The sequence below is a fragment of the Terrapene carolina genome, unplaced genomic scaffold, assembly GCF_002925995.2.
Source record: "Terrapene carolina triunguis isolate 2854851 unplaced genomic scaffold, T_m_triunguis-2.0 Scaffold69, whole genome shotgun sequence".
Classification (NCBI taxonomy): Eukaryota; Metazoa; Chordata; order Testudines; family Emydidae; genus Terrapene; species Terrapene triunguis.
Window position 1 is genome coordinate 10,512,651 of NW_020664420.1, and position 14,284 is coordinate 10,526,934.

General features: G+C 46.0%; 1 protein-coding gene across 1 annotated transcript in view; it reads right to left on the bottom strand.

Moving 5' to 3' along the window:
* Positions 1-14,055, bottom strand: part of MEX3C (mex-3 RNA binding family member C) — a 35,724-nt gene extending 21,669 nt beyond the window's left edge. The window contains exon 1 of the mRNA XM_024205041.2: positions 13,181-14,055. Coding sequence (XP_024060809.2) covers positions 13,181-13,883 — 703 coding nt within the window. The 5' untranslated portion in view covers positions 13,884-14,055. The remainder of the gene's footprint in view (positions 1-13,180) is intronic.
* Between the last annotated feature and the right edge of the window lie 229 nt (positions 14,056-14,284).

Here is a 14,284-nt window from a genome sequence, read left to right on the forward strand (position 1 = left end):
AAAAGTTTGCCCGCTCCTGCAGTAGCACCTACAGACCTCAAAAACTGGGGCTTCCATTGTACTAGGGCAGTGGTTCCCAAACTGGGGTTCGATGAAATGTTACAGGGGGTTCTCAGGAAAAAATTCCCTAATGGCAGACACAACTGTCCCTAGGGACTCTGAGCAGCATAAGGGCCAGCAGCCTGGAGCCCCTGACTTCCAAGAGCTAAGCAAATCAAAGCAAGCCTATCTATCACACTGAGGAGATTTAAACTTCAAGACTCCTTATAAGAAATGGAAAGGGAGATGGATATTTTTTGCTGTTTTTAAAATTAAATAGGCAGCTAGTATTGTTTTTAAATGGATTACGAAGAACAAGTTTAAGCTTTGTTGTAACGTGCGTTGTTTGCCTGGACTGCTCAAGCCCTGAATGCCTGTGTAGGAGGAACTCTGAATTGGCTCCTTAAATACCTTCATGCTGTTTCACATCTGATGAAACATAGGAGCCTTGTCTTATAACAAGCTTATTCAAACTGATACAAGCTACGAAAGTGAGATCTTGGAAGAGTGTTGCCGTTTTCATAATGTAATAAAAATACTGTAATGATCAATAATAATTAATAATAGTGTGTAATAAGCATGTCATAAAAACAAATTTTATATTTCCAAGATCACTGCTTTTATAATTTATACTCAGGTGTAGGAGAAAATCCCTGGAAATATTCATTTTTAGGAGGGGGGTTCGTGAGACTTGACATTTTAGTGAAAGGGGTTCACAGGTTGTTAAAGTTTGGGAACCACTGTACTAGGGACTATACAATCGCATAGTAAGGTTACTGAAAATCTCACAATCTAATCAGACCAGACAAAAGGCAGGAAGGGAGAGAGGCACAGAGAGGTGAAATGACGTGCTCAAGTTCACAGCAGTTTGTCCCAGAATTGAGACCAGATCCCAGGGTGCCTCCTGTGTCCCAGGCAGCGACCTCTTTCTGTACCATGCTGCCCCTTGATTGGACTGCATTGTCAGCCTCTAAATTCTAAACTGCAATGAGCCATAGCAATTGCACTTCATTCCATATGGATCAGACGGTACTCAAAAGAAGGGGGAAAAACAGACGGACTCTCAGGCCTCCTCTCACATGTGATGCTTTAAAGATGGTGCAGATGTTGACAAATTTGAAGGATCAGATATCTGCCTATCTTGTTTTCCTTTATGCTATCATCTACACTGTTGATTCCTGGTAGGTAGTGACTTAAGACGACGCTGCAGACAAATGGTCAGTCCTTTTAACTTTGTCAGTTTCACACCATCACCCATGTCGGCAGTCTCTTTCATAACTTTCCTCTGAATGTTTGAGCCCACAGTCACGACTCACACAGCCCCAACTGGCAGTGCTCTTCTAGATGGTTCCAAGCTTGTTGCAATGGGGGTTTTCACGACTCATGGAAGCAGTTCTTGAGTAATTTATTTTCAAAATGTGTGATGTCAAGGTAGACATATGGATCCCTTTGCCACCAAGTTTGAGGTGAAATTAGGTTCAGCCTGTTTTTGAGAGAGGTGGCTACAGAAACAGGAGATGCCTCCTCTTTTACTTCTAGTTGCAAATACAATAGTACCACAAAGCAGAGCCCTGCAGGGGATTATTTTTTAATCTCGCTTCCATCCTGCCCTGCAATATCCACTCCCACCGGCTCCCACATTGTTTCTTGAATTTTTATCCTGCTCCCCATGGCAGTGGGTTCTATGGTACCCCAGTCCCATTGCAGAGCTCTACCATAAAGGCAAACAATACTAGAGGAAAGTAAGTTATTGAAAGGTACAAAAAAAGAGGAAGTGGAGCTCTGGAGGGACTTTTCCAAGTGGGAGAAAGACAATGTGTGGGTCTCACATGTTAAAAAAGTTAAAGTAACTTGATAAAGATGACATTCTGGTCCTTCCGCTCATTAAACACTTAATTCTGATTGCAGTGGTAACTTAATTACACTGCATTATCTGGAGTCCTTTTACTGACCTGTGGAACATTTCTATACTGATTCATTCTTTGCATAGCTATTTACAACACTTTCATTATAATTTAGTCATGCTTAGTTGTTTCCTTTTTATAACGCATCAATGTCCGCTCTTTTGGACTTTGGCCTTATATTTGAGTACTTTCAGTACGAGCCAAAAATGCATTGGGCCAAAGGGTTTTATCCAAGATTTTAGTTTGTAAGCTCTTTGGGATAGGGCTTTTCCTTATGTGTGTATAGTGCCTACTGCCAGGAGTTCTGGCCTTAGTTGGGGCCTACAGGTGCTACAAATAAATAAGGGATCTATAGTGCTGAATTCCCTACTGGTTTTGATGACAACTGAAAGTACTCAGCGTCTTGTAGGATCAGGGATCCTCCAACTCTTAAGATGGACTTGTGAAGGCTCCTTGCAAAACATCCAAGTAAAAAAAAATTTGGGGGGGGGGGGGGGGGGGGAAGAACAATGGAGAAATCACTTATTTACCACGGTAATGGTGGTTCTTAAAGAATTTTGCTTCTGTGGGTTCACAGTGGTGGGATATGGCCCCAACTCCGCCCCTGACAAACCTGTGGTGTCTGCACAAGTGCCCTCTCATAGCACTGAGCAGCTGGGGTAAGATTATGTAATGGTTGTATTGCTCCAATCACTCTAGCAAGACTAAAGAATACAGAAGACATGATGGGACTAGATAGAGGCCACACTCTCAGAGAGCCACTAATTATGAACAGATTCTTTGAAGGAGCCTTTACTTTCCCCATAGGAAGTCTAGCACAGAGTACAATTCTAGCAATTCAGGAAGGTGTGCTGACAACTTCTAGTTTACATAAAGATAGTAGAACCGCTCTCTGAAAGTGGGCTCTAGGTGCCCACGTCAGGAGAGTAATGCTGTGTAAGTGTGTACAGAATAGGTAACAGCCCAGCAGACTGCTATGATAGACATGTTATGAGGTGGACATTCAATACTGCCTTGCCCTAGAAGTGTAAATTCGAATGTCATGAGGTAGACACCCAAGCCCAAAGCATAAAGTCCTATACAGGCACTGATTGAATGAAGCAGTTTTCTTTACACTGTGCCCTTTATACACACAAAGTCTTGCGGATTTCCTACCTGACTTAGTCAAATAAAAACTCAAAGACCTTTTGACATCTAGGGCATACATAGAGTCATTTCCTTCACATGAGAATGAAATTTTGGAAACAACTCCATATGATTAATGGTCTGATTCAGGTTATTTCATAAAGCAAGGATGGTCACTGAGGCACTATCCTGGGACTGTGAATTGAACTTGGCCTCCTCAGCTCTACCACAGACTGTGTGACCTTGAACAAGTCATTTAACCTGTGCTTCAGTTCATCATCGGTAAAATAGGGGTAATAGTACCGGACCACTTCAAAAGGAGTGTTGTGAGAACAATGAGTGCCTAGACAGAATTCAAACACCACATTTGGCATAAATCAGGGATGAGGAAAGTCTGCAACTCATTCTTCTCAGCTGTAAGTGCAAATAAAAATATAAGTAGAATGATAAATATTCACCTACAAGGTAAACACCTAAACTGGCACCCATCAACCTTGTCAGCACCAGCTGGGGTCCCATTGTATATCAGATTATTTGACCAGTGGGAAGACTAGACCTCTACAGTCATCCCACCACAGATGCATGAAAACAGAGCTGTCCACTGGCAGATGATATGCTGAAGTGATAGATACCCTTGACGTAAGACTAGAAAAGGCTGAGACTTTCAAATCCACTAAGATGTCCATAATACAGTAACTCCTCCCTTAACATTGTAGTTCTGTTCCTGAAAAATGCGACTTTAAGTGAAACGATGTTAAGTGAATCCAATTTCCCCATAAGAATTAATGTAAATGGGGGGTTAGGTTCCAGGGCAGCTTCCCCTACTCTGCAAGCACCAGGGGCAGGGGCTCAACCCTCAGTCCGCCCACTCCACCCCTTTCTTCAACCTCCCCACCCTTGACCTGCTTCTTCCCCCCCCCACCTCCTCCCCCTTTACTTCACATGCTGCCTCCTGGCTCCTCCCCTCCCTTCTAAACGCCGCAAACCAGCTGATTGCCGCATTCGGGAGGCAGGGGAGGGAGGAGCGAGGTACGCCGAGTCCTCGCTCCTTCCCTCTCCCTCCTGCCCGGGGCAATCAGTTGGCTTGCGGCATTTAGGAGGCAGGAGTGAGGACTTGGCGCAGGCTCCCCCTCCGTCCCCTCCGCCTCCTGCCCAGGGCAATCAGCTGGCCTGCGGCGTTCAAGAGGCAGGGGAGGGAGTGGGAGCCTGCGCACCAAGTCCTCACTCCTCCTCTCTCCCTCCTGCCTCCAAAACGCCGCAAGCCAGCTGATTGCCGTGGGCAGGAGGCGGGGGGAGGAGGGGGAAGGCGCTGATCCACAGGGTCTGCCGGCGGCTAGCGCTGGGGTAGCGCGCGTAGGGAGGCTGCCAGCTGTGGAGAAAGCAGGCAGCCAAACAACATAAGGGTGGAGCATTGCACAACTTTAAATGAGTATGTTCCCTAATTGATCAGCAACCTAACAACAAAACAATGTTAAGCGGGACAACTTTAAGTGAGGAGTTACTGTACAGGATATGAAGGTAGTATGTAGATACGGGCTATTTAGAAAAAGCCTTTTCCATTTCTGAAAGTAAAATTTCAATGAAGATTATTTTCTAACCTGCAGCAGAATTTTCTGCACTTATATAAGACATGTCAGGTCAAAAGTAATTAAATGTCTCATGATTCAAACAGCAAGACAAAGCAATTCCAGACTGGAATGGAAGGCAAGATAGCAGGTCTGAAGATAATGGCAAGAAATACTGAGGCTCCACAAAAATATTGTGTAATAATTACATTTGGCCCATGTTGCAGCAACCAGTGTAACTCAGGCTCTGTCTATCTTTATGACTAGTGGTGGAATAAATAGACAATCAACTAAGGACATGCACTGAGGCTCGTCACAAAGAGGGCTATGGCTGCACGGCCCTACTTCTTGAACAGTAGACCCATCTGTTTAATCCATCAACTGTGATGTTCCTGAAGCCTATGAACTGATACTGTGTTCTCTTTGCCTTCCAGACTGAGAAACAGGGGATGCACTTGGGCAGTCAGCAATCCCACAAAGCCAATGTCTTCTGCCAGAGTTGCACCTCCTTTTTTGTTGATGTAATAGACAGCTGTAGTTCTATCTGTTAGCATTTGAACAATGCAGCCATTGATCCGTGGCAACCGAGATTTTAGAGCTCACTTTATAACTTTCAGCTCCTGAACACTTATACGGAAGTTAGTCTCCCACACATTCCACCAACCCTACCTGGTCAGCCTCCGGTGATAGGATCCTCAACCAAGAAACATCTGTTACAATAGCTGGGGATGGAATACTGAAAAACTCACTTCAACACATGGTGGCAGCTTGCAGACAAACTGAAGAATAATCAGTAGAGCTCCAATGTCATCCATATTTAGAGTGAAATTTGTTGCTAACTAACCTTGCTAATTTGAAATGAGTTTTTATAAAGGTGTCTCACATGAGAAGCGGCCATCTACTCCATTAGCCTGAGGTAAGAGCTCACTGATTTTAGATTAAGCTCTCAGAGGAAGATTGATTCAGGGACACTTAAGCTCTATTCTGGAAGAAATGGCCCTAGGGCAGTCCATGCTAGCCCTTCTGAAAAGTTATTTGGGTTGGTACAAGGCCCCATTCAACTATCAATACGTTATAAATCTGCAGACTGCAATAGTCTGCAAGTCTCATGAGAAGAATATGCCAATCCAGAGATGAGTGGCAACCAGTGCCAGGCACTCTGAAAACACCTTTGGCACAACAGAAAAACCAGAGAGCAACACCTTTTATTATCTGTATTACTGTAGCACCAAGGAGCCCTACTCACAGACCAGGACCCCATTGTACAGCACCTAGCACCAACAGAACGAAGACAGTCCCTACCCCAAAGAACTTGCAATCTATTTATAAACGTCAACTTCCACATAAAAATTGAGGTATTTTCTGTGAGTCACTCCAATAACTATACAAAAGTAGGTACCTTTAAGCCAAGAGGCTTAATTCGGTCTGGAGGGAAAAGGTAGGAAACAATGGACGCAAGCCTGAACTGCCTAATGAAGTTCTCCAAGGTGCCACAAGTACTCCTATTCTTTTTTCTAATGAAGTTGGTCAGTTTTTGGAGGCCAACTGTGGGAAGAAGGCAGTCTCAATATGCACCCTGATTGCCCAAGCAAGAAAACCAAGATACCTCCCAGGTAACCCTTTAGGTCAGAAGGCCCAACTGTCAACTGCCCTCCCAACAGCCTTGACTAGTACTGATGTGTTTTCAATTCAAACCCCTATAGTGCATAACTTCCAAGTCATCAATGCCAAAAAAGGGCTACTGCCCTCTTGCATTTGAGGGCAGTAGAGTTTCCTGGCAGTTTGCTGCCTAGGACACAGAGCCTCATATGAAACAGCAGTAGCATATGGTTTGTACCATCAACCTAGGAGATTTAAAGTATGCAGATACAATGTATTATGAATTCAGGAAAAGTGTGTGTGTGGAAAAATATGGACAGTTAAATACCTGGATAGACAGAGGATATCTGGGGAGAGCTTCCTTTTAAAGAAATATCAAACTTGAAATGAAGCAGAACATTGAATTTTTCATGGACTTTTTATCCTTTAAAAAAAACAAAACAAAACAAAAAAAAAACCTGAAGCTTCCAAGACCCAACAAGATTTTTTAAAAGCTGCTGATAAACCTTTTAAACTGGCATTGGGTTGTAAACTTATGGGGTTCCCCCCCCCAAATCATCTTTTTCATCTGCATTTGAGAACCGGCCCTTGACCTTTCAGCTCAATTCTTAAAAGATAGGTTTTAAAAAGAGGCACCTTACTGATCCCGCTGAAGTGCTGCATCTAGAGGTACACTGCGGTCAGGGTCTTGCTCAGATTGTTAAGTCCATATGTATCATATGGGGAAACATTCAAGATCCGGTAGATTTGATTATGCAGCTTGTGAAATAGTTTCCCCCAGGACCAGTTAGTCCAGTGTGGTTTAGAAGTACATTAGTCTGGACTTGTGGATTTTCATGTGTGAACATCTACGTAAGATCTTTGGCAAGCTATATAAATGGAAAATCTGTACACTTCAGGTGTGAGCTGGATGGGAAGGTCTAGAGGTGAAAAAAATATTACAATATGTTAACTACTGCAGGTGGTAAAATGGTTCCCACTTTTAACAGTGACAACAGTTTGTTTTTAAGCACGAGCAGTTATATATGCTATTTACTCTGTCTACACTAGAGCTTTCACCAGGGGAAGCATATCCATGGTAGCAACAGTAGGAAGTTTTAGGAGGTAAATAAGTCTACTGTGGACAAAACTTCTGTAGTTTATTTTTCCTCCTCAAAATCCTGTATGTCTGGAACCTCTGGAAGGCTTCACCCAATCTCCTTCCACCACTGCCCCCTACACCACATTTTTGTCCTGTTTTTGTTTTTTAAATCCCCACTTCTATTAGCAATGTTGGGGCCCAAGTAGGCAGCCCAAGTCAACTGTTTTCTGAGTTTGGCTACAGACTTATGTGACCTCGTGCAAGTTATTTAACCCATCCTTTGTCAAGCCAGCCAGCAGGTCGCTATCCTCCCCTCCTTTCTGCCAGTGCTCAAAAGGCCTGTGGAAAACTTAGGGGTTTCAGAATTTATAAGGAAAATATATTGTTTTGGGAAACAATGCATGAATTCATTGGAACAAATGGGTTATACCTCCCTCCATGTGTTTTCTAATGGGACGTGAACGCTCGCAGTAGGAAGACTAGGACTGAAACGTATACGACTAGGTCACTAAGGCCACGTCTAAACTACGGGTGCTAGAGAGACATAGTATGGTGCCATAGCTACGCTGCTATAACCCCGTAGTGTAGATACAAACTACAACAACTGGAGGGGTTTTTCTATCACTGTACGAACACCAGCTCCCTGAGCTATGGTAGCTAGGTTGACTTAAATGTTCTTCCACCAACCAAGCTGCATCCACATCAGGGATTAGATTGGTTTAACTATGGTGCTCAGGGGTGTTGATTTTTCACACCCCAAGCACAGTACCTATCTTGACCTGTTTTAAGTGTAGACCAGGCCCGAAGTAGCAGCCCTCAATGAAGCGTTGTCTACACAAGAGAAGTGCACATTTGCAACTTATACATCAACAGAACCTCTGTAATTTGCAGTAGTGCAGGGTGTCCACACTATGCGTCCTCACTAGTGTAAACCTGCTGAATATATCCACACAACACAGCTCCTTCAGCTTGGACTACACTTTAAAATTAGGTCAACACAGCTACAGCACTCAGGGGTGTGAATGCACACCCCTGAGCGCCACTGCTATGCCAACCTAACCCCTGGTGTAAACCAAGCTAGGTTGACAGAAAAATGCTTCAGTTAACTTATAAAAAACATAAAAAAAGTTATTTTTCCTCCCTTGATATCCTGCTGTTAATTGAATTGTCTCGTTAGACTGACCTCACACTTGGTACGGCTACTCCCATCCTTCCATGTATTTATACCTGCTCCTGTATTTTCCACTCCATGCATCTGATGAAGTGGGTTCCAGCCCACGAAAGCTTATGCCCAAAAAAATTTGTTAGTCTCTAAGGTGCCACAAGGCCTCCTCATTGTTTTTGCTGATACAAACTAACACGGCTACCACTCTGAAATCAGTGAAGTTGGCTCCTGTTGCTCAGGGAAGTGGAGTTCTTACAGTGATGAAAAAATCCCTCCCATTGCTGTAGTTATTTATCAGCGCTATGGAGTTACAGCAGCATCGCTATGGAGCTGTACTGATGCCGTTATACTGTTCGCAATGAAGACATGGCCTCCAATTGCTCCAGTATCTAGGCATTAAGGATATCTGTCAGTTCCCAGCACAAGTCCCCAAAGTGGGAGGGCTGTGGGAATAGCAATTCAGAAGGGTAAGTGCTGTATCAATATTTTAAAAGTACTGCATAAGTTAGCATTTTTAATATATAATACAAGTATTTTGTAAGTTTAAATATAACTGGCAAACAGAAGTCAGCTTACACCTTTTTTGCTTTGCTATGGTATATAAAGAATGCTGGTAGTCCATTCCCCCGCCCCACATTAAAAATTCAGCTTGGCTAAAGAACATTTTTGTTAAGTTCCAATCACCCTAGCTCTTCCTTTTAAATGCACACAATAAACATGCTCCTTAGACCCCTAAGAGTCCTCCAGGAAAACCCACACCAGATTTGACATTCCTGATATTTCAGTGATTAAACAATCAGGAAACACATATTAAGAGAACACCTTCCAGGTTCTCTTTGTACATAAATAGAGCAACAAATTATTTATATATTTATATATATATATATATATATATATATATATATATATATATATATATATATATACACACACACATACACACACACACATATATATACACACACACACACACACACCCAATTGTAAGAGCATTCATAGGTCACCTTTAAATTGCATCAGCACTGCATACAAATATTCTTTTTATTAAACAAAAATATTATAAAAACGGGAGACCCCTGCGTAGTGTTATAGAAGCTGTGTTAGTTCAAAATCAGAAAGCAACCAGATTTTCAGGAGATATGATGGGATAACCACATTCAACAGTGCAGTTGCAGTGTCCTTACTAATACTGGAATGGACACAAGGAAGGCAGAATTTAGCATCAAAATCAAAAGCAGTGGTTCCAAACTGTTGAGTGTGAGCTTGATGGTCCTATCCATTCACCTCAACACACTTTTTTAAGAAGGTGGTCCATGAACCAATCAAGTTCGGGATCACTGCTCTATCAGTACAAGGGTAGATTGTGTCTGCGCGTGAGAACAGTTCTATTTAATAAATAGAGATACTAGAAGAGTAACAGGTATTTCTAAATACAACTTTGAAAATTCCTTTGATGAGTATACCACTTTTATACCAACTATTTGTTTAGCAATCTGAAGCAGAGACTTCCTTTAATGAGCTGCCAATACATCTTTAAGAAAAGCAATGCTTTTATGTCAGTGTTTTTGGTAACAGAAGATAGTAATGAAAATCCTGAGTTCTCTCTTCTGCTACTTGTCCTCTTCTGAAGCCATCATTCAGTTTTTGGCATGATCTTCTCCACAGCAACTAAGTGTTTTATCACAAACTAAAAAAGTATGTCAGCTGAGGAATAAAGGAGGCAGAGCAGATGAACACTTCAGGAACAAAGATCCTGTTTTCATGCAAACTCCATTGTGAGAGACATTTAAAACAAGAAAAAAAAGTACTGAAGAATATAGTACAAGGAACAATCTTAAACCAGTGAAGAATAGACTGGATACCTAATGAGTCTTTCACATCTAATTTCTATGATCCTCTGAAAGAGGAAGAGAAATACAGAAAACAACATTTTTCAATTCTGTTTTCCGTTATGCGTGACCAAGACTTCAGTCACTTGTGTTTATTTCCTGGAAAAGCATTTTCACTTCTGAATACTGAAATTATTAGTTGCTTTCATGGACACGCTTTTAAAGAAAGGGTCTCAGATCTGTGTAGTCAACGGGCATATTTCTACTCTAATAATCTGTAAACATTTGATTTTGAAGTTTGTTAAATGAACACTTCAACTACTTATACCTCAGAAATGATTAAATAAAAAAAGGTATTTGTGTATAGGCTTTTCATGAACAAATAAAGAGAAAATCCTTGACCTGAGCAGCTTACAATCCAAACAGATAACAGACAAAGGATAGGGAAAAGTACACCCAGTGAATGAACTGTGTTTAGAATGCATCTTGTTAGCTCCACTTATTTCGTATTAATTATTTTTACTGTTTAGTTAACTTTGTTTTGAGGAAATACCATGGACTGTGTAGTTTAACTCACCATTTGACTCAACCAGAAAATGTAAACAATGCAATACAAAAAGGGGAAGGGAACAGAGTGCTTTTGTCTAGGCACCTAACTTTAGGCAACCACGTTTGATCATTTAGGCCCTCCCCCTTTACAAATTAAAAAAATGCTTTTAATTTTCTTACCAGAAACACTTGTGCATGAAATGATCTTACCAACACCCCCATCTCTCTCTCCCACCTTGATACCACAAGAAAGTGACAATACTGAATCTGTGACATCACAAGCATGACCTTATCATGAAAGCATGATTTGAAAAACAAACATGTGACTTTGCAGTAAGATCAACAGGAAGCAAAAACTGGAGTGTGAGGGCAAGAACACTTAGTCAAACAAGCGACAGTTAAAAATAGCAACAAGGGAAATAACACACATTTATTCCCCGTTATGTTTGCTAACGGTGGAAGTCTCATCATCTTATTTGTCTGAATGAGCATGAATGGAAGTTTGCCATAATAAAGGACTAAGCATGCAATTCTGGAAACATTCAGGCAAGGCAAGTGACTATCTTCATTCACATACCCACAGAAGCCAATGAGACTACTCACATGCATGTGTTTGCAGAAACTGGCCTAAAGTTAGTAAATTTCAAACTCAATTTTACCACAAATTGTATTTTAAAAAACCACCACACTGAAAGTAAAAAACTATTTGTACTCAAGCAGATTATATTGAAATTTCTGGTTTAAAGTTTAACACACACACAACCAAGTAATCACCACTAAACGTATGAGCTTGAACTATTCTTGCACTCAGCTCTTTATGCAGGCTTCCCAGGCCGTTCCAGTCTCATGTTTTATTACATGAAAAGGCCTGTTCCCACCAACCCTGAGCCCCAGTTATTGTATCCCCAAACAAAAAGATAGACTCATAGAATATCAGGGTTGGAAGGGACCTCAGGAGGTCATCTAGTCCAACCCCCTGCTCAAAGCAGGACCAATCCCCAACTAAATCAAAGACTGGGGGAGTTAGTTTAAGGGACTGGTTGGAGAATTTACCCCACTGACTGAGAATGAAGAGAGGCATTCATTCAGCTCTTTCCTGCCATTATGCAAACCTGAATAGCTGCAGCCACTAAAACTGAAAAAAACCTTATCAAGTTTAACCAAGCAGTCTTTGATTCTAACAGCCTGCCCAGAAGAAGAGATTACAGCGCTACTCCTTCACAACCCTACCTCTGCCTCCCTACAGTGGCTTGTGCTGGTTTATGCTCCAGCGGTTGTCCAGCATCCCCTCTCCCTGGAATAAGCTATACTATACCCCTCCATGTCTAGTTAGTAACGCCAATCTGTTAAGCAGACTCCAGTTTCCCCATTTTACCAGAGCTGTGCTGTGCCAGCTCAGTTCTGCCATCCTGTCCCATTGGTGCACCCATACTTCAGGCCACTTGACTGGTAAATTTCACCTCCCCACAGTCCTATCCCTTTTAGTATAAATACTTACCACCACCTTGCTTGAGCCAGTGATTGTAGTGGCTCTGGCATTCTGCAAGTTTCCCTACTCCAGGCACTACTGCCCATTGCCCTGGCAGAACTTGCCCTACCAACCTAGTGCTCACCCCTCAGAAAGCTCATCCCACCCAACTCCCGGCAGGAACTGTGGCCCAGTCCCCACAGAGCTCAGCTCACCCATCCGGCATGCTACTGCCTATTCTCCTGGCAAGGCTCAACCCACACCCTGCTTCTCCTCTGGGGATACCAAGTCTCCTGGCCAAGGTTCACACCAACACACGTCCCCTCTTCAGGGACTGGTCGCCAGCCATTTTCCGTGGAAAGCCCCCCACACCCTAGCAGATCCTCATGTGGGCATCCACCTCGCTGGGGCGCCCCCTCCCGCAGGCCCAGAGTCCCCAGCCCCCCTTATAACATCCTCCCACGGTCACCTGCCAGGCTGGCCACACCTCTACCCATGACTAACCCCCTCAAGGGGCTCCCCCGGGATTACCCCATCCCCAGGGAGCCTACCCGAGCCCTCCCCAACTTTTCAGTCCCAGGCACCTCACCGGGGCCTCCTTGCCCCTGTCGAGCCACAGCCTCACCTGCGAGGCTTAGCCAGGCCTGCTCTCGCACAGCCGGGCCCGGGGCCTCCCCCCTCGCCGGTGGCCTCCCCGCCCGCACCAGGCCCTCTCCGCTCCCTCCAATCCTACCAAGCGGGAAGGCCTCAGCCCCGCACCCCCCTCTCCCGCTGGCCTCGCCCAGGCCCCGTCCCCCTCTGCTCGGGCACGACTCGCCCCAATGTCCCGACTCCCCTTTGCCCGGGCGGGACTCACCCTGACGGCCGACGATCTCGGCCACATGCTCGGAGCTGGGCACCGGGACGCACTCGGTGGTGTTGACGCTCTTCCTCCGCAGCAGCGCCACCTGCTCCCCGTTCAGAGCCGGGGCTCCCGCCGCCGCCGGCCCCCCGCCTAGGCCGCCACCGTAGGCGTGGGACAGCATCGCCGCCATCATGCCCTGGGGATCGTCCGCCCCGTACAGCACCCCGGCCACCGCCGTCTCCTGGGCATCGAAGGCGGCGGCGGGGGAGAGCAGCACGGAGCCGAGCCCGGGCAGCAGCGGGTGAGGCGGCGGCGGCCCCCCCGGCGGCAGCTGCGAGGGCGAGGAAGAGGAGGACGAGGAGAGCAGCAGCGAGGCCGGGTCCTCCTCCTCCTCCTCCTCCGCCGCCAGCAGCAGCTCCTCCTCCAGCTCCAGGTCCCCTTCGTCCTCGACCTCCTCCGCCCCGTCGGGCCCCGGCTCCCGCGCGGGATCAGGCAGCGGGGGCAGCCCCGCCAGCCGCTCCCGGGCCTGCTGCCGGGCGGCCGCCTCCCCGCTGCCCGCTAGGCCGTGATCGTGGAGGCCCAGCCCGGCCAGGCACTCCCGCAGGAGCAGAGTGTCCGGCTGCTGGAGCAGCAGCAGCGGCGGCGGGGTCAGACGCTGGGCCTCGGGGGGCTCCTCCTGGGGGCAGGCGGCGGCGGCGGCACTGCCGCTCGGCATGGCCGGGGGCGGGGGGCTCGGCTAGGTCCGGGTCCTACTGCCGCCGCCGCGGAGCCTAGAGGGGCAGCGTCCCCTCCATGCCGCTGCCGGGGACACCGAGTGACGCGAGGCAGGGGGCACCGGGCGCGGCCTGGGCGCTGCTGCCGCCGCCGCGCTCAGCGCTTCTTTTGTTCCATCGCTTCCCACTCCAGAAAGAGCCGCAGGCGGCGGCCAAGGCAGCTGCAGCCCCGCCCCGCGCCGAGCGATTGGATGGTGGAGCCGGTGCCGGGGCAGGACTGGGAGAGGAGGAAAGCGTCTGTCCCCCCCCCCACCCCCCTGGCCCTTGAGCATGAGCAGGCGCCGATTGTTGGGGCGGCCCAGCGCTTATTGTGACGGCGAGGAGGCCGGGCTGGATCTCCCTT